This window comes from Choloepus didactylus, chromosome 6 (assembly GCF_015220235.1).
Source record: "Choloepus didactylus isolate mChoDid1 chromosome 6, mChoDid1.pri, whole genome shotgun sequence".
NCBI lineage: Eukaryota > Metazoa > Chordata > Mammalia > Pilosa > Megalonychidae > Choloepus > Choloepus didactylus.
Genome location: NC_051312.1, coordinates 70313559 through 70334780, shown reverse-complemented (window position 1 = coordinate 70334780; position 21222 = coordinate 70313559). Strand labels below are relative to the sequence as shown.

The 21222-nt window shown below is 48.2% G+C and overlaps 1 protein-coding gene across 1 annotated transcript in view; it reads right to left on the bottom strand.

Moving 5' to 3' along the window:
* GALNT18 (polypeptide N-acetylgalactosaminyltransferase 18) overlaps positions 1 to 21222 on the bottom strand; it is a 418859-nt gene that overhangs the window by 235096 nt on the left and 162541 nt on the right. Inside the window, 1 exon segment of the mRNA XM_037839960.1 lies at positions 3358 to 3550. Coding sequence (XP_037695888.1) covers positions 3358 to 3550 — 193 coding nt within the window.

The window sequence follows — 21222 nt, the reverse complement described above, 5'->3', positions numbered from 1 at the left end:
ATCACTAAAAACAATTCCCCAGTACTTAGAAGCACATCTTCCTCTCTCCCCAACTGCTCAGCAAAAGCTCAGTGCTGTATATCACTAAGGCTGACTTCCTCCCACCTCACCCACAGAGTGACACAAATCAGCACCTCAAGGCCGTAGAGCATGATGGGTACAAGCACAAAGTCTATTTCAAGACTGCCTGGGTGAAATTGCAGCTCTACCACTAGTGCCTGAGAAGGTCTCGGTGCCTGTTTCTCTTCGTAAAATGGAGACTAATATACCTAGTACCAACCTCAGGTTACTGCAAGCAGCCAACAAACTAATATAAATAGAGTGCTGAACACATGCCTGAAAACATGGCTTATGCAATATAAATATTTGCCAGTGCAATTTGAAATAAGGATGAGAATAAAGGTACTGAAAAGATGTTTCCAAAATGAGTTAAACAGGATGAACTCATTACAAGGGAGGAATATTTGCAAGGGCATTAAAAGACAGAGAGGTGGTGTTTTACCTAAGTGCATACTTGTTGTGAATGGCCACCAACAGTTCTCCAATCTTGGGTGTGCATCTGGCATGGGAGCTGAAGCAGAGCTAGAGAGAGCCCTCCAAGCATGTGAGCATGAATTTAACAAAGAGAAACCACTTGCTGGTAAAGCCACTTGCATGGGAGCACTGGCTGAGGAGAGAGAAGGCCCAGTTCTGCCTTTTATCAGAGACCTTAAGCTTCTCAGTCTCAGTTGGTCTCTCTAAAAAAAGGGGTTGACAGAAGTTGACTTGCCTCCACAGGGGAGATATGGAAGCTCCAAAAACTATAAAGCTCCATGCAGAGGGAAGGTCTGTCTATGATCACTGCTCATCTCCAAGAGCTCAGCAGGAAACTGCATAATTCTGTCCACAGAGTGGTCCAGGGACCCTTTCTTAGGAACACTGCAGAAGCCCAGGCTGGGTTTCCCTCCTAAAATGTACCCTGAAAAAGGCCACGTGGCCTCTGTCACTGCCCCCTCCAACTTCCTGTTCTTCCCACACTGGAAGTCACCATGTACAAGGCATGAAGGGTGAAGGGGCTGTGGTTGTCCACAGGCAAAATCGATATAGCTGTAAACCAAAGTCAAAGGCCAGGATTTGGCATCTGGAGACATCCCGTCAGCACAGCTACTTATCCAACAGATCTCACACTTACTTCTGAACTTCAGTTTCCTCAAGTGTAAATGGAAGAATACATTTTTCCCCTCCATTCACTGCACTGTTGGTGTGGTCCATATGGGAAGGGCACTACCAACAAGTCAAGTCCTGTGTAAGTACCGGCTATTGGTATAACCAGTCACAATATGTAAGATCCTCCCTTTCCTTGGCTTCCTTCTTACCACGCTTTTAATTTAGAGCAATCACACATTGACCTGGGCCTGTGTTTTGTGCCAGAGCTGGCTGCAGAGGCTGGGGCTCCTGTGCTGGCCAAGCAGGAAGCCTGAGGCCCCAAAAACTCCTTAGGTCACTTCCTCCAGAGCCTCTAGGTCCCACCCCCATCAGACCTGCTCCTCCCCCAGACCCAGGGATGGTCCTGCCGCACTCCCTGCAGACTGAGCCCCTCCCCTGCAGCACTCAAATGAAGTCACCTTCAGGTTATTCCCAGAATTCAACTCCATCTCCACACCTCCCCTGTAGCCATCCTGGTCCATTCCACCACCATTTCTTACCGAAATATGCAGAAGTCTCCTAACTGGTCTCCCTGTTTCCATCCTTGCTCTCTTCTTTCTATTCTCAACACAGCAATCACAGGGGCCTTTCAAAATGACAATCCAAGTGTGTTACTGCTCTGCTCAAGCCCTTCCAATGGATCCCCATCTCATGCAGAGTAAAAACCACAGGCCTTGCAACAGCCTACAAGGCCCTTCTCCAGCAGTTCTCAAACTTGGCTGCACATTGGAATCACCTTGGAGCTCTAACAATAATGAAGCCAGATGCTGCCTGCAGAAACTCTGATCAAATTGGTCTGGGGTGTAGCCCAGGCATCAGGATTTCTAAAAGCTCCCCTGATGAATTAAATGTACAGCAAAGGTTGAGAACCACTGCCCTGTTTGGTCTGCTTCCTGTTGCCCCTCTGACCTCATCTCTAATTTCTGCTTGCTCTGCTGTAGCCACACAGGCCTCCTTCCTCTCCTTCAAACTTGCCAAGCACACTTTCAACCCAGGGCCTTTGTACTTGCTGGCCCCTCAACCTGGAAAGTTCTTCTCCCAAGTACCCACATGGCTTGCTTTCTCCCTTCCTCCAGGTCTCTGCTCAAATGCTGCCTGCTTAGGGAGGTCTTCTTCAACCACCCTGTAAGAACTTACAACCCATTCCTCCTATCCCAGGTCCCTGGATCCCTCTCCTACTTTACAGTTCTCTATAGCATTTGCTATTACCTGACATGCTACATATTTGACTCCTTTGTTTTGTTTAGTATCTCTCTCCCCAACTAAAATGCAAGCTTTGTGAGGGCAGGGATTTTTGTCTGTTTAATTCACCGCCTTATGCCTATGTAGAGACTACGCTGACAAATGATAAGTGCTCAATAAATATCTATTAAATGAATACACACTTTTCTCTTCCTTTGTAGATCCTAAACCACTTTTTCATAGACTCCAGCCCAGTTCTCTCTGGGACAGGAACAACCATACCCAAGTATACAGCACATAGCAGGTTCTCAATAAATGGGACTGAACTGATGTCTCCTCCCTAAAATAAAACAGCTTCCAAACCTAGCAGCCAGATATTTCCTGAGAACTCCAGATATAAAGCTAACTTTGTGGTTTGCAACTTTAAGAAAATTTTTAAAATAAGGAGAAAGAGGAGGAAAAAAGTGTGGAGGGGGGAGCTCACAAAAGTTAATGAGATTTTCTCCGCTGTACGTGCTCACATTTTTAATAATTAGGAGTAATAAAAGTTCTAACTGAAACTTAAAGGAACACCCTTCTGTAACAAAGAGAAGTCAAGACAGATTTCTCTGCCAAGTGTAATAACTTGTTAGTCCTGGAAGATGGATGTGCTTTAAAATGAATTTAGAGGAAAAAAAATAATAAGTGTTCATAAAAATGCAACTAATTATGTTAAAATGACATATTAACAGGAATGCCAGATGATTTCAGTGCCTTTAAGGAGTAAATTAGGTTATCAATCCTCAAAATTTCTAATGGAAGAAAGCTTCCTTTCTATTTATCAGATGGAAAAACTGAGGCTGAGGGAGGAGAGCGACTTGCCCAAGGCAGGCTGAGAGGCTGAACCCTGACTGAGTCCAGATGCCCAGTCCTGGCTTTGTTTCCCACACTGTGGTGACCCCATCTCCCCATAGGCAGGGTGGCAAGGGGACCGTCACTGACTCTGCTCACCCACTGGGTCTGAGGTCAGGCAGGGGCCGGTCGAGGGGCAGGCGGTCACTGAGGTAGGCGTTGTAGCCGTAGTACTGGAACTGCTTCAGAGCCACGCGCCGGCCTTCAGGGCTGAGCTCCTGGCCCCAGTGTGCAAACAGAGAGGAGTCTGTAAAGGGCTTAGCCTCTGCCTCCTCAGGCTTGGGAGGAGCCTCTGGGGAAAGAAGGGACAAAGAGATAGTGGGTCAGAGAGTACCCCTGCCAAGTCATGCCAACCCTTTCCCTTCCTCACAACCCACCTTGAGTAAAACAGTCTTAGCTCGTCTTTGGGGGGAATCTTCATGCTTCCCAAAGACTCATTCATCCCATCCATCCATCCGTCTAACAACAACTGGGCACACAGAATATGGAGATACTCCTAAAAAGATTTACAAGAAGCTGACAGATGTGACCGTGAGCGTTCCCTGGTTTCAAGTCAGAACGTCCTTCTTTCCCAGCCTGAAACTTCACCAAAGATGTTGGCCCCAGTCCTCTAACTGGGCTTCTGCTTCTCTTTCCCCAGCTTGCATCCCCATTCCCTGCTACGCCTGAGCCTACCCCATACCCAGCCCCCCAGCTGGGAGACCACTCCTCTGGCCAGCTCTGGCCAGCTCCACCTCTGCCTCCAACTGCCTGGTCCTGCTTGAGTTGCCTGGCTCCATCACAGTGCCTTTCACCTGGCATCTTTAGCCCTGAGACTGCTTCCAGGCTCTGCCCATCAGGATAGGGAATCAGTGGCACAGATGAAAGCCAAATCATCCCCAGTCTGCCACACTCTCTGGGCACTGCTTATTGGCCCCCTCGTAGACTTTGTAGATACGGTGCACACCAGGCCAAGGAAAACTCATGGTTTCCCTGCAACTTTCCAAGGAACTGGAGGGGGCATTATTATCTATAAGAGCAGAGGCTTTGGATTCTCAAAGACATGGATTCAAATTCCTGCTCCACCATTCACACGTTATGCGATCATAAGCAAACACTCAACCTTCCTGGGCCTCAATTTCCCCACCTGTAATGTGGGGATAATAATACCCATTCATCCCCCAAAGATTTTGTGAGGATTACATAAGATAATATATGTAAAGCACTTAGGCCAGTATATGCCTCCAAATAAGCACACAATAAATGGAATTAGGTTGTTACAGCAAGGACATCCTGGTGGTCATTTAAATCCCTCTTTTGTAGTAATAGGTAGGTCTTGCCAGGATATAGGCTGATCAGCCAGGACTTTGGAACCGGTTCTAAGGAAGAGACGGTGGGTAAAAGATTCAAGGTCAGAAATCAGAGCAAGCAGACAGAGATGCCAGGCCCACTGGATAACACCTTTCATGCTCATAAATATGTGATGCAAATAAGAGATGGAGCCAGGATCCTGGGAGGACACAGAGACCAGAAGGAAGCAGAAACAGGCCAGGAGCAAGAGAGGCAGGCTTGGGACACGTGTCAATGTCCCCTCAGCTGTCATTAGCTTCATGACAGCTAAATTCATGATGTAGGATGGAGGTAGGCTGGAGTTCCAGAGTCTTCAAGGTTGGGGAGCTCAGAACTACAGACATGGCTCTTATTGCCACCTCTTTTGGGGGCACTCTCCTATGAGCCAACCTGGGATAGAGGAAGAGGCCTGTGGGAAAAGGGGGAACCTTCCAACACTCAGAACCCTTCTAAGGAGGATGGGCTGCCAGTGATAGTAAGTCCCCATTACTGGACACAAGCTTTGAGAAGGGACTTGCATAGCTCCCTATGAATTAGAGCGCTTGTGAGTCTAAAAGCAGAGAGTGTGCTGATGTCAGAGACCTCAGGGAAGAAGATGCAAACAGACATATAAATGGATGTGGGATTCACAGGTAATGGCCTGATTCACTGGGGGAATATATATAGGGCACCTCTCCTCTCTGGGTTATGTCCTTGGGACAGATCCCAAACTGGAGATCTGTCTACTTCCTAGGATAACTATAACAGCTAACATTTTACTGAGGGCGTCTTATGAGTCAGGCTCTGTTGTAAGCATTTTTCCCATATCATTTCATCTAACCCTACAAAGTGGGATTTGTTATCGTCTCTATTTTATAGGTAAGGAAAGTGAGGCACAGAGAGGATAAGAAACTTGCCCAGGAGGAAATGGAGTAGCCAGGATTCAATCCCAGGAAGTCTGTCTCCAGAGACAGTGATCCTAACCACTGTACTGCACTGCCTCCACCTGGCAACAAGCTGCATACATTTCCCGAGACAAACATGGCAGACTGTCTTGGCTATCAAATTTCCTGAAAGATATGGAAGGATATGTCAAGCAGATTCACTTATATTAAGGAGCAAAAGGCAAAGTATGCATGCATTTCTAAGACAAGGTAAGAGTTTTCTGGATAGTGTTGTCCTGCCCAAAGCTATATCCCAGAACCCAGGGGTGCACTTGCTCATGCTTCTCCCCAGCTAAGCCCACTTGGAGGATGCACAGGGCTTGTGTGATCTTGAAGGTCCTTGTTATCTCTAAAAAAAAAAATGTATGACATTCATTTGGAATGATGAGTGGTAAAAATCAAAATCAGTGAACCAACTGAATCATATAATATTGAAAAGAAATGTAGTTTTATTGCTCCCAAATACCTAAATAGATATTACCAAGTAAAATGAGATCAGTTAATGAAAAAATCATGATTCACAATTAGGTCTGTGTTGCATAATAATGTATTATAAACATATTAAAGTCCTGAGTTATACTGCATGCTCCTAACTTTTTATTCAGTTTGGGTATGAATGACAAGACACTTGAAATCAATGGGTGATGAATTAAGGGCACTACAGGGGAAAGAAAGCAATATTTGTTGAATTCCTGCCAAAAGTCAAGCAGTCTACTAGGTGATTTCTCTATCCAAGGTTATCTCTTTTCATCCTCAAGGGAGTAGATTCCAAGAGGACAGGACCACATCTATCTTGCTGATGGCTGTATCTTCAGACCCTAGCACTGGATGCAGCTCTTATAAGGGGTTCAGAACATTTTAAATAAATAAATTAGTTAATACGTAACCCATAGTGCTTAGTCATTAGCCACAAGGAAATCAAAGATGAAGATGTTAAGTGACAAATTCAAGGTCATCCAGTTTGTCATGTACATTGAACAAAGCTCTCGCTTCCTCCAAACCCCATATTCTTTCCTCTACATGGGTGGTAGCAAAATACAGCCCATGGGCGTATTCTATCTCTCTACCTATTTTTGTAAATAAAGCTTTACTGGAACACAGCTATGCCCACTCACTTACATATTGTCTAGGGTTGCTTTCACACTATAAGGGTAGGGAGACACCGTAAGTCCCACAAAGAGGAAAATATTTACTATCTGGCCCTTCAAGAAAAAGTGTGCTGACAGCTTAGGTAAGGAGGCCTCGCCTCTACTACTGGCATCTAGTTTTTCTTTCCTTCCCAGAGTACTGGTTAAAAGCACTGACTGTACAGTGAGATTTCCAAGGCTTACATTGTAGCCATACTGTGCTGGTTTGAATCTATTATGTACCCAAGAAAAGCCTATGTTCTTTTAATCCAATCTGGTGGGGGAAGACCTCTTGTGGTTGGGAATTTTTGATTAGTTGTTTCCAGGGAGACGCAACTCCACCCCTTCAAGGTGGGTCTTAATCCCCTTGCTGGAGTCTTCTATGAGAGGACAAAAGGCAGAGACAGTTTTGGAGAGAGCTCTGAGAAGCTAAGAAAGAAAACTCCCCGGGGGAAAGCCATTTTGAAACCAGGGCCCAGGAGAGAAGGACCAGCAGACGTCGCCATGTGCCTTCCCATGTAACAGAGGAACCCTGGATGCCAGCAGCCGTTCCTCAGAGAAGGTATCCTCTTGTTGATGCCTTAATTTGGACATTTTCACAGCCTTCGAATCATAACTTGTAACTTAATAAATCCCCATTGTTAATAACCACCCATTTTCGGTATATTGCATTCTGGAAGCCTTAGCAAATTGGAATACCTACCATTTACCAGTTTAGTCTACTGTATCATGTGCCTCCATTTCCTCAGCTGGAAAAGGCAGTTGATAATAATAGTACCATCGTCATAGAATATGTGTGATTAATAAACAAGATGGCCCATGTAAAGAGCTAAGCACAGTGCCCAGCACACAGGAAGCGCTCAAGAAATATTAGCTCTTAAGGACCATGAGGGAGCTTCTCTACCTCTTGGAGTCAAATGGGGAATATGACCCCGCCCTGAGGTCCCCTAGCTCTGGAAGATGCTGATGCTATCTAGCTCTTGCCCCCAGATAAAGGATCTCCATGTTCATAAGACAAGTAGCCTACTCTTAACCCGTCTTTAGACACTGCTCCCTTTTCTCTCCAGGATGAAAGCAGACTTACATGGTCCTCCAGAACAGGAGAACCACCTTTGACCTGGCTGGAGTGACAGGCAAAGATGCCTCAGGGACGTGTCTGGGCTGCGTCCTCTGCAGGGGTCTGGAGGGATCTGGATACACCTTATGATGGGCCAGACCCACGGATGTCCCTCACTCAGGAAAGAGGCAACTCACAAGGCTGTGACCCCTGCTGCAGTACAGAGCCACTGGGGCATGACTGACCAACTGATGGGGTAACTGGAGGGATGTGTATATCCAAGGGGACGGGAGGACTCCCTGAGGAAGAACTCATTCAAGGCAGACACTGAACCAGGCATAATAAACTCAACCCAGTAGCAGAGCCAGTGTTTGCAAGAGAGTATTTGGAGGTTTCTGAGTACAACACAGAGGCTGTTATTCCAACCCATTCCTCCTGCAGCCCCCGGTACATGTGGGGGTCCTAGGAGGAACAGTTTGGGAGGGAAAACTGAAAGCGCTGTCTCACCAGCCGGCCACACGTGGGACCCGGGGGGCACTTGTGTAATGCAAAGGCAGGGAGGTGTTCCTCTGCCTTCCAGCCAGCCATGAACAGCAAGGCTCAGGCAGGAAGGGAGCCATCACTACACTGTGACATTACCACACTATGGTCCTCTCTGCTCAGGACCCTCCAAAGGTCTCCTGTCTCCCTCAGGGTAAAAGACATGTCCCTCCTAACATCTACAAGACCCCTGTGATCAGGATCCTGTGAACCCCCCAGAGCTCACCTCTTACCACTGCTCCCTCGTTTTCCTCCCCAGCCACTCGGGCTCCTTGTCCTTCCTCAGACTCCCCAGGTGCAGCTCTTCTCAGCATCTCCACACTTTCTCTCTACATCCTCATGGCCTCCCTTCTTTTATATCTTCACCAAAATATCACTTTCTGGCAAGGCCTGCCCTAAACATTCAACCCCTTACCCCAGCATTTCCTCTGGCACCCACTTATTCCTTATTTATCTCATTCATAGATTGTCTTCCCTGACAAGAATGTGAGCTCCACAAAGAGGATTTTTTTGTTCTTTGCTGAATCCCCAGTGCTTAGAACTGTTCCACCAATACCAGAAGAATGAATAAACAGGGCAGTAGGACAGGTCAGAGTGGGAGTCAGGAATCCCCCTGTCTCCTGAGGGACACCCCAAATCCTTCAGAGAGAGTTGAAGGGGACCAGAGTCCTTTGGCAGCAGGAAAGAACATGAAGCCAGTGGAGGCAGGGCCAGAGCAAATTCCGGGTGAATGCAATGTCCTGCCTTCTTCACTTAAGCAAATGTTTGTCCATGCACAGGTAGAAGCTGCTTAGGTAGTTCCAGGGAATACAGTTCCTGGAAGACCTCCCCTCTCCCAGGGCTCCCTGATAATAGGGAATTACTTGGCATCTCTCCCTAGCATCAGAACAGGATGGCAAACAGAATAAGAACCCAGAAAAGACAGGAAGAAGGAAGATAAGGAGAGAGAGAGAGAGAGAAGGCTGTTGTCCATCTCATACCTCTCTCTCTCTCTCTCTACTCTTACTCAGAATGACTCACAATCAGACAGAGTCCATTCAAGGCTCAAAACAGCCCTTCTCCCAGAAACTCAGGTGCAGAGGGCAATGAGCTGGGAAGACCGAGATCTCCAGAAAATTGTCCTCAGATGCCTTCTGGGAGTGTCCAGCAAAACCACAGAGCCACAGAGGGCCTGAGAGTCAAGGGTCCCCCTCCGCTCCCCGAACCCCAGCTCATGGGGTCCCTTCCAGAAAGCTCCAGCTCGGTCTCCAAGGTGCTTGTTACAGAAACCCTCAACAACAAACTCAGAGGAAGAATTCCCCCCCTGTGAGGACACTAATCATTCCCCTCTTTGAAGAGAAAAGTTATATTTGATGGGTCTGTACAAAAGCATGACATTTTTAACATCAGTGGGAAGAGACTGACTTCTTTCTCAAGCTTGATATTTCTCAGAGGAAACCGTCTTTCCTTTCTTGAGCACAGAACCTCTCAGAGACCCAGGGAACAGTCATTTCTGCTCATCCCCAAAATGCCCTTCTCAGCCAGTCAGCGCTTCTGGCAGCCCTATCCAGAGGGGGCACGCCAATGGCTAAATTTCCTTAATTGCTGAGCCTGGGGACTCACTTTCAGCTCTGCCCCCAAAATGAATTAGTTCCTCTTTCAGCTAATCAACAAATATTTAGCCAAGTTTATTCTGTGCCAGGCCTACTGCAAGGTTTTGAAACATAAAGATTACTCAGACTTGGTTCCTATCCTCATTGTTCTAGTTTGCTAATGCTGCAGAATGCAAAACACCAGAGATGGATAGGCTTTTATAAAACGGGGGTTTATTTCACTACACAGTTACAGTCTTAAGGCCACAAAGCATCCAAGGTAACACCTCAGCATTCGGGTACTTTCACCGGAGGATGGCCAATGGAGTCCGGAAAACCTCTGCTAGCTAGGAAGGCAGCTGGCGTCTGCTCCAAAGCTCCGGCCTCAAAACGGCTTTCTCCCAGGACGTTCCTTTCTAGCAAGCTTGCTTCTCTTCAAAACATCACTCCCAGCTGCACTCTCTTCCTCCCCCCCGAGTCAGCTCATTTATGTAGCTCCACCGATCAAGGCCCACCCCGAATGGGCGGGGCCACACCTCCATGAGAACATCTCATCAGAATCATTGCCCACAGCTGGGTGGGGCACATTCCAAGCAAATCCAACCATCACCAAAATGCCTGCCCCACACAAGACCACAAAGATAATGGCATTTGGGGGACACAATACACTCAAACCGGCACACTCATGGAGCATCCAGTATGGTGGACAAGGCAGACATATAGACAAATAATGCCAAGAGAATGTGCTCAGTGTTATGATCAAAGGCATAGAAAATGCCATGGGGTCCCTGAACGGAGAAGGGGGCGGGTGGGGGGCGGCTGCAGGGAAGGCTTCCTAGAAGTGGGAACACTTCAGTTAGACTTTGAAGAAATAAGATCCACAGGCTCACTCTAGGGAAGGACACCCCAAGGGAGGGACCAGTAAGAGCAAAGATGTGGAAGCAGAAAAGAGCATGGCGTGAAGCTTAGGACCTTGGGGCAGATGTTTGTACAGATCTGAAACCAAGAAAACAGAATCAGAATAGCCAGGGCCTCCCAGGCCTAGGACAGCCAGTGGATCAGGAAAGGGAGATCCACAGTGAAGACGGTAAGCCTGAAAGGCACAGGACCAGCCATATCATATGGAGATAGTTCAGGAACCTACGAGCACTCATCCCAAAGCCCAACACATTAAACATCACGAAAGGCACTGTCCAAAGTGGAAAAGTGCATTACTTGGGGTCCCCATGAGGAGGGTACTGCAGGCCCAACGTGGGTGTCCATTACAAAACTTTTGCCCCTGGAGCCGACCCCAACTACAGTGTACCCCAATTCCATTGCGCTGCCCCTACCAGGTGGTGAGGCCCAGCCTTCCCGCCCCCCTCAATGAAGCCTCCCAGTGGCCTTGTGATGCCGTTATTATCACTTCCCTCATAGATAAGAGGAAACTGCAGCTCAGAGATGGTAAATGACTTGCTGCTGAACAACTAACTAACTAACTAACTCCTAACCACAGCCCCACCTCCATATCTTGGGCCAAGGACACACTCCCTGACTTAAGGACTTGACAAAACTTCAGGTCATTCAGTTGGACTGCACTGGTTGATGCCAGTTACTAAAACAAATAAATACCTTCAAAATGCTGGTAAACTGCTGCTGCCCCAAGCTCTTCCAGGGGTCCCCTGCTATCCCAAATGCTCTGGTCCCTTTCTTGAAGTGCTCCAGATCTCTTTGCAAGCCAGGATCTAAAAGGAGTATGCCTGGCCCAGCCAGGAGCCCCAAATCCCTGTAACCTGCTGTGGCTAGCACCGCAATAAGTATATTTTGGCTTACACTTGCTCGAGTCCTTCCTCAGAGGATGGCTGTGAATAACAATCAGCAAACCTGCTTCCCCATGTTAATGCCCAGTCCTCAGAGCACATGGCCTGCCTTCCAGAAAAGTTCTACTAGGGCATCCAGGAAATGCCACAATATGGCCTCAAAAATATACCCACAGTGCCTGATGCACAGCCCACTAATGAGAGTAAAGAAATACCGTTACACATGTCCTGACAGACTCCATGCTAATTCACAGAGACAGGAGGAAAGTGGGGCAGGAAAGCAGCCTTGGGAAGCTTTGAACAATTAATGCAACTAAAGCTGCTGATCTGAGCAGTGTGTACAGGCTAATCAGACGGGCACCAGGAGCACATCTGGAGACCCTGCCTAGGCTTCTGAGGCTCCTGAAGACACTGATGCTGAAAGCAGGAAGAATACCTGCGTGAGGGGTGGCTGCTCCAGGGAGCACACCAAACAGAGAGTTTTGGCCCCATTGGCTTTTGCTCCAGGGTCTTGGCAGTGCTGAGTCTACACGATGGAGTGGAAAGAATATGGATTTTGGAATGAAACAGACATTTTAGTGGTTCCCAGCCCTGTCCAGTTCTGACTGCCTATTCACTCCAGGACCAGTTCCCTGGAGAACCCCAACTTTTCAAGCTGAGCCATCTTGCCAGCTACTGCCATGTGCTTAGGCTACAAGTGGAAACTCTGAGGAGCTGGGGCTTTGGGGAGAAGCTGCAAGAGAGGCTGCAGCCCAAGCCTCTTGCTGTAGCAAGAAAGCAGCTCCCAACCCACCTCTGCTTCTTGGATTTTGGTTTGAGGCACTCTGAGCCATCACAGTCCACTGTTGCTGGTGGAAGTCCAAGTGGTTTGGGGTTCCCACCTTGGGGCTGGGGCAGCAGAACCAGTCTAGCCTTGCTGAGGAGGCAGATAGAACCACCTTGGACAAGGGTGACGTCACTGAGGAACCTCAGCCTATTGCCCCAGCTGGGTTGTGTGCTCACTGCAAGTGGCAGCTCGGCATCTAGTCCTCAATTTGGGCACCTTTGGGGATGTTTTCCCAGGAAACCAATGGAGCCTTCTTGTTTCTTGTGGTGTTACTCTCAGGCAGAGGAGAGCTAAGAAGGTTTTGAGGGTTGGGTAGAGAGGAGAGGTCTAGATTTTGCCCTGCAGCTGGTGCTATAGCCACCACTACTAGTTTCTGCCCTCAAGCCATGCTCAAAATTGAAGCTTTAGGTATTCTGAAGTCCAGAACCCGATGAGGAGGAGGTGGGAGAAACTGAGCCAGAAGGCCTGGGTCCCAGTAGCTGCCTGCCTCAGGCCCAGGAGCCCTGTGTTTAGAGTTGATCTGGGAAATGGATATAGATGGCCGTCCTGTCGGTCCTCCTTCTGGAGTGTTCTCAGGACCCTTCTCTCCCCGCTCCTGCATCTGCTATTCACCCTCTCCGGTCAAGACCCTGAGCCTCTCATGCCTCCATTTTCGTCACTTGCGTAATAGGAACAGACTATCAGGCTGCTATGGCAAGTCACTGTGAAGTCACCCTTTTGCAAAGATGAAGGCTAAGCGTTAAATAATTTAGTGAGCCCAGCTGGAATATCCCAGAAAAAAAAATTTAATGATGCTTTCCTCCCCTTCCACTCTTGAGCTGCTTTGTTGAATGCTTTATTTGGGGTTAAAAAGAAAAAGACTAATTGAATGTTCAGAAATGTATATTTCTCTTGTCAGCTTTCAGCTAATTCCTGCCCACTGGCTTCCCACTGGTGGAAGTCACCATTATCCCCCTGAGGAGCCCGAAGCTTACACCAGTGTGCCCGAGAAGCCCAGGCTGCGCTCACAGAGCATCAGAGCCCGATTCCTCCCAGCACCGCCAGTGAGGGCGGGACGGCCGCATCCGGCCCAGGCTGCCTTCAGCTTTCCGCTTTCCGTCTGCTGCGCTGCCTCGGTGAACAGGGATATGTGTCCCCCACCACCTCCCCTCCCAACCACCCAGCCCCGAGATCTAAATCCCAGTCTCCATGCCTGGACCCAGCCAAAGTGAGGCAGTGAGAGCCTGTGGGAAGCTGGCTGGTCTGAGCGTCGGCCTCAGCAGAATGTCTTCTAACTGGGCAAAGCTCCAACGCTCTGGGCCTCCATTTCCCTTCTGTAAGATGGAGCCAGTGTTGGTTTTTTCGTTTTTTTGTGGAGGGGGGGGTGAGGGGGAATGAATAGAGGGGCTTTAGCACATAGCACGTCACAGTGGTGCTTTTCTTATACCCAGCAAAGCAAGACATTATGCCTCTGCTCATGGTTGAGCTCCCAAGGAAAACTTTCCATGTTCCTTTTTTTTTTTAACATCCTTTGATACGCTAAGGGTCCTGAAAAGGACAAGTCTCCCCTCCTCTCTGGTTGTAAAGGGGCCTTACAACATAAGCTGAAGGTCTTTTGACAATAGCCCCCACAATTAAGCTTTCTCTCCCGGGAATCCTCAGAATTGTTAAGAGAAATAAGTGGAATCTGACAGGGAAGGGCTGGGAGCAAATCAGAAGAAAGGTGCGCTGACAGGCTTAGGGCCCACACAGTTGAGATCCTTGGCTCGAGGACTTTATTCATTGTGACTTCTTCTGCCACCTGAGGAGGATTAAAGGTGTGCATGTGAGTGAAGCACTTAGAACACTGCCTGGCCCACAGGAAGCGTCATGGAAATATTAGTTATGATTTGCCTGCAAGCTAACAAGGACGCAGGCTCTGAAACACCACTGAGTCATTCCATCAGGGATAGACCCTCATTTGCCTGGTACCGGCCTCATGGGAACAACTCTCACCCCACCCGGCTGGGGCAGCACGAGGCTTAATCCAGCCCCATCTGAGGACAAAAGACAGTTAGGATTCGGGATGTTCAAGTCACTGAGAACAGGACTCTGGGAAGGCCGGGGATAGAGGAATCAGGCCCAGCACCCTGAGAGGGAGGGGGCTGGCAAGGGCCCCGGAAGGCAGCCCCTGCCAGCTGGGCTGGGATTCAGGAAGGCTGGCAAGCCCTAGCAAGGAACTGGAGAACGAGTCGGGGTCTAGAGAGATGCACAATCATTTCAGTCTAGGTCAGCCTGGCAGGCAAGAAATAGGAAAACGTTTTCACTCTGCAAGCTCACTCCAGATATTGCATAAGGGTGTCTCACAGCCAAATTCCACAGCCACTCCTGCCAGACCGAGGCTGCCATGTTCTCCCTGCCTTGCACAGGGTGGGTTCAGGGTCTGAGCCCGCGGCTGAGTTGGCTGAGGCAAGGAGGGGGCAGCCAGACCTCAGCATGTGCACACACACTCACAGAAAAGGAAACAGATTTGATTAGAAATTATGCAGAATTGAAAGCTGCTATTAAAGAGTCCAAGTTTTTATGCTCCAAGCCAACCACATAAAGAACATGTGAAAAACTCATTTTAGGGAGTGACAAATGTCTATCTTAGGAACCAGGATTTATATGTGCCATTACTCACTACTTTAAAACAATCCTTTAAACCTAGAATTCTGCCTAGGAGATATAATGAACTCTGAAGCATACACCATCATTTTTTCCCCTGAGAGCTGACAGCCTGGAGCTGGGCCCCCGCTCTTCTAAATAGACACCTCACTGTTCACACATAAAATATCGTGTTTCCACACATCAGTTTCCTGGAATGAACTAGCTGGACCGATGTTGTTGATGTTGAAGTGGCATGCTTCTCCGGACGCAGATGCACTCAACGGGGAAAAACGTGGCCCTTTGCATAGGCCAGCCAGACCCGGGTCAACTTCCAGCTTCCGCAGTAGGCGTGGCCCCATTCGAGGCACTGAGACATGCTACAAGAGTTTTTGCCTTGGGAAAGCTGCAGCCTGAACAGCAATTCCCTTTCGTTAAGCTGAGAAGGTGTGTACCTGCTTCTACATTCTTCTACCCTTTGCTTTTCTGTTTCAAATAGCCACTCCGAGGAAGCCTGATGATTTCCAGTGCCTTTCTTCTGGTCTTAAAGGAGAAGCAGCATGCTATAGACCAGCGCTTCTCAAATGTTAGCAAGCATCAGAATACCTGGTGGGCTTGTCAAATCACAAATTGGGAGGCCTCATCCCCAGAGTTTCTGATTCAGCAGGTCTGGAGTGGGGCCTGAGAATATGAATTTCTAACAGATTACCAGGGGATGCTGAGGCTGTTGATCCAGGACCCTACTCTGAGAAGCACTGCTGAAGAGGAACAAACATTGCTAGGGTGGGAGTAAGAGCCTGCCCTTCTATTCCTGCCTCTGCAGCTCATTCACTGCATGGCCTTGGGCAAGCCTCCCCTCTCTTTGGCCTTAATCTTCTCATCAGTAAACACGGATGAGTGGGGTGGGGCTAGATGATCTCTAAGATCCTTTCTCATCCTGAAATGCCGCAATTGTAAGGTGGCTCTGAGCCCCGATTCTGGCTCACACATGGATGGGTGGCTTCCACTTAGGTGCAGAATGTTCCATTTGGAACTCCTAGGTCTCTAGTTCAACCCCTTCATTTTATAAATAAACAAATTAAGGTACAGAGGGGCTAAAAGACTTGCCTGAGGTCACACAGGTAGCAGCTGCTTCTAGAACTGGGAAAGGAAACGACACTTCTGGATGCCCTCATTCCTTCCCTGATCAGTGCTCACTCCACCACCTATGAGGCTTCCTGCTAACTGGCTCTGGGAAAAGGCAACCTGCTTAATGAGTGAGTATTTCAATATCTCCAAGGCAGCCAAATCCCAGAGCCTGAGCCCTGGGAAAACCAGCAAAACGCTCCCTTGCCAGTGCTGGTGCCTGGGTCTCCAGAAGCACCTGCAACCTATATGTCAGGCTGGCAGGAAGGTAAGAGGTGCTCTGCAGATGTGGAGGGGGAGGATATTAAACACAAGACACTGGGGCCACTCATCGGATTCCCAAAGGAGAGCAGAGTTCCTGTTTCGCCGCGTTATCACAGGTTGCATTCTCACACATGGGCACACACACTCGGCTACACACACCCACACACACACACACACACACAGTCAGCTACAGAAGCCCACAGCAGTCCACAAAGGCTTGTCCTGAAAATAGATTCTCCTAGTCCCAAGTGACTGCTCACTGTGTGTAGCAAGATCGTTAAAAACGTGTCATCTCAAAGATGAGAAGAACACTTGTAAAAACAAACTTGCAAGGAGAAATATTATGGGGCTTTACTGTTAAATAGCCCATATCTGAATCTTCAAGTGCAATTTACAGCAGAGAAGGATAAATAAGAGCCAAGGGCCCAGGAGTTTTGGTTCTGCCATGTGCCCCTGGATGCCCCAGCAGTGGCCAGCCTGGGCCAAGAGGGCATCAATCCCAGCAGGTGCCGGCTCGCCAGACATCTTTTCATTTTTGTCCTCAGCCATAAATCTACCAGCCCAGACACCCGCAGCTGTTCTGCAGCGGGGAGAAGTGGATTTGTCCTTTGAAAAAAGTTAGCAAACAGGCCCTTCCAACCCCAGGCTCCAGCAGGACCAGGAAAGGCTTTGAATCCACGTCAAAGAAGCCATCAAAGGAAATAGGCCATTTTCAAACAAAATCCATTTCTCGAGCATGACGGTGAAAATATTTATCACATGAAAGATGTGAAAACCTTTATGATGCCTCAATACTCTGTTATAAATGCAGCATGTGTCCGATGGAGTACATGCAAAACATCGCTATGCCCATGATTTTGAAAGGGGGAAAAAATTAGTCCTTTCCATCTGGCAAACTCTTAATTTACCAACCCAGCCATTCTGCATGGGTACCTGAGGCAGAGCAAGGAGGCAGGCCTGGCCTTCAGCCAGGCAAAATAAGCAAAGGCTTCAGACAAAGCAACTTAAATGTCCAGAGCACAGTGAGGCGTCCCAAGCTTATCTACCTCCGTCAGCCACAGACCTTGAAATGCATCCACACTGATGCCCCGTGCACAAGGTCAGACAGGGCCTCTTCAGCGGGTCTCAGGATTATCCAGTGAGTTGGAACTTTCTTCAGGGACCTCTATAATGATGAGTGTTTGCTCTAGAAATGGACTTTCAAAGTGCACAATAAAGCCTGTTCCTCTGCCCAGAGAGAATCCTGAGAGGGCAAACCAGCCTTCCGGGGAGACCCAAGGTCTCTCAGACCCAGAGTTGAGGGTGAGTGCTCTGCTCAGACAGCCTGTGGCCCCGGATTGCTCCTCAAGGTCACTCCTTGAGGTCCCTGGGTAACCTCAGAGAGGGCATGCCCATGCACAAGCCTTTCACTGGCCCATGGGCATCTCCTCCTCTTCGGGTAAGAGACATGGGCCCAGGTCTAATGTCCTTTCCTCTGGGCAGATGGCTCAGATGGAAGCTTCCTGACAGACCCCTCGCTACTGACGAAGATGTGTTGGCTTGCTCTACTTACCTGGTAGGCACAAAGAGGTGAAAATTAAACTCCATCCATCAATTCATCGATTCAAGCAACCTGTATGGAGATGCTGCTATGCAGAAAGGCTGCTTAGCATGGGTGACATGCAAGAACTCTGAGCCACACTGCCAGAGTTGGGAACTTGGCTTCACCACTTCCTAGCCGTGTGACTTTGTGCAAGTCACTTAACCTTCCTGTGCCTTGGTCTCCTAATGTGGAAAATTGGGGATAATGATAATAACTGCCTCATGTGGAAGGTAGGCTCCGCCTTAACCTCCTTACTTCCAGCTAGCCCCAGGAGGAGTATCCTCCAGTTTGGAAGAAATGGAATTGTTAGACTGTGAGATGGGATGTGAGGCTGTCTAGGGGAGGGGTCACTCTGTTTGAGGAGTTCTGACTTTTCGCCCAGCCCTTGCCTCACTGCATTCCTTATCAGTGCACTGCCCAGCACCATGGATCACCAGATTTCCCAAATGTAGATGTAAGACCAAGTCAGAACCCAACAGAATTACAGAAATCATTCATCATCCAGACTGGTGCTTTTTGGCCTTTTATGATCACAATCTATAGTAAGAGCTATATTTTGTATCACCTCCAGTATATACATGCTTATATACATAAGGGGAAAAAGCTTGCAAAACAATGTTTAGCCACATTATATGTGACATATTCTGATATATGATATTTTATTCTACACTATTCTATTGAAAAGGAATGCTGGTCACGATCTAGTAAATTGATTCCATAATTTACCAATGGGTTGTGACCCGCGTTTTGAAAAACACTGATGTAGATCAACAAATTGCAACCTTTATAAATCAATGCCTCCTTTTCATAAATGTTAAAATTTCTCCCCTCCTTTCATATTACTTGAAATTTGAAAATAAATTAAATATCACAACTGAAAAGAAATCAAAGGAATGACCATTTTGGAATATGCTTTTTCAAAATAGATGTGCCACCCAACCCTACTTTCCCCCGACTCTGACATGAATCCTCCAAGAAGGGGGGGTGACCACCACATTGAAAGTAACTTATCCAGGCCAATGGTTTTCAAAAGATTCTGCAGAGCCCCCTGGGGGACGGTGGACCCTGCATGGGGGCCAGGGAGTGTCTGAGGTACTTCTTTTCCCCTTTACCAGAGTGGCTCTAATTTGGCCTGTTAATTTACTGGAATTCCACAAAGAAACCCTTCAAAGAAAGGGTTCTGTGGCTAAAGAAAACAGTTTGAACTCCACAACTTAGTGAGTTTATCTGCCTCATTTCCAGGGGAGAGGACAAGGCTGCCATTCATTCTGACAGAAAGGTTAGTGGATTTACTGAAGATGATGTGGAGAGAGAAGTGAGAGGGAGAGAAGACAGCAGGTGAGGCCTGGGGCAGGGTGTTTATGCAGGTCTTCAAGAAGGTCTGGCAAAAAGGACACACACAGATCAATGAAAGGACCCTATTCCTAGGTTTTGGGTTAGATTTCTAATAGACACAGATCAAAAATGCCTTACCCAAGAAGCCCTGCTTAACAGCTACATTGTCTTTGATTAATAAAAGATGAGAAACAAATTGATCATCTTTGAACATGGGCAGTGTGTTTGGAGGACAGCATCCTCCTAACCTGCAGTCCAGGAATCAGGAGGCCCCTGATGGAGAGAAAAAAAGCATCCTGGCTTGCGTCTACCAGCCGTGTACATGCCCATCTCATGAGGGCGAGAAGAGGGGGGGTGTGCCAGCTCCTCCCCATTGAGGAGGCTGACAGTGAGTGTCAAGGCTCACAGCTTGCAGGCAAGGGCTCCAGCTGGCTGCTGCTGCCCCAGCCAGGTCACCCACGGCTCGATAATCAGAGCTCTCCCCAGGCCCGTCTGACTTCTGCTCCTCTGGAGAGCCCTTTCTTACTAGAACCAGACAGGAGGGAGCAGTGAGGGGAGGCTCTTCTCTCAGCTCCAGCAAGATACTCCAAGCAGAGCAGAGACTGCACACCCACCTGACGGCTGGGCAGAGGCATTTCCAAAGGAAACCACACCAGGTTCCCAGCCACGAATGTCTCTGAGGGTGGGAGTCACCTGAGAAGACAAATCCATGAACACACTCAAGTGTGCACAGACCCACAGACAGGCACTATCCCTGAGGTCACTGCTGAACCCCAGTTCTCAGCCCTGGCTGCCACACATTAAATCTACCTGGGGAGAAAACAGCACCAACCACACCCACAGCATCTACTGACGCCCAGGCCCTGCCCCGGGCCAACTGATCAAAAATCTCTGGGGGTGGTCCAGGCTCCCCTTTGTTTTGTTTCGTTTTCATCTCCCCATGTGGTCCCAATATGTGGCCAAGATTGAGAACCACTGGGTTGGGGAGATGGTTTTCCAGTGTGTCCAAAAGAACCACTTAGCAAGTTTGTTAAACATTTAGATTTGCCCCCAGATGTTCCATCCCCTGAGATTCTACAGCAGCAGGCCTGAAGCAGGGTAATTATTAACAAGTCATGCCTCCCTAATCAACAGAGCTCCACATCAATTCTAAACATTTCAAATCTTAAATCACAAAGCAATCCTTAATGGTTTATACCCTGAAGAAATAGTGTAATTCTTTTATATATCATGTTATACTAGACATATATGATAACTTTTTCAGGTGTAATAATTTGTCATCATCACCCTCTTTCAAACAGCCTCACTAGTGAGGGTTCCCCTTCCTTCCTGCAGTGTAGTTCTTATAAAAAGTCTTATTTTAAGATTCTGAATCTCTCCTCAACACTACAGACTCCTCAGGTGGTTCTGACGCAGTGGTCCCCAGAACACGGTTCAAGAAACAGATAAAAATGCCTCCAACCATCTCTACCCAAACAGCTGCTAAGGCTGGGGCTGCAGAGGGGTTGATGGGGAAGCAAAGGCAAGTCACCTGTAGCTGGATTCTCAGGCCTGGGGGCATGTTCATACCACACAGGACTCTCAGAATCCCGGGGTGCCCCTCCACTTCAAGAATGCCTGATTTACTGAGCAACCACTGTTGGTGGGGCTGTGGCAGACGCTGCAGGTGTTGGTGATGGGGAAAGGTGGCGAACCCCTGAAGGAGGGATACGGAGATATGTCCAACGAGGTCTCTGCCTCCAGGGCCTTACACTTTAGTATGAGATGGACAGGTAAGCAGGGATATTGCTAGTGTATCATCACACCACATTGGGCTGGCTGGCTGACCGGATAGACGGAAGGTCTTACAGGCAGATGGTCCTATAGCTGCACCCAGCATTTG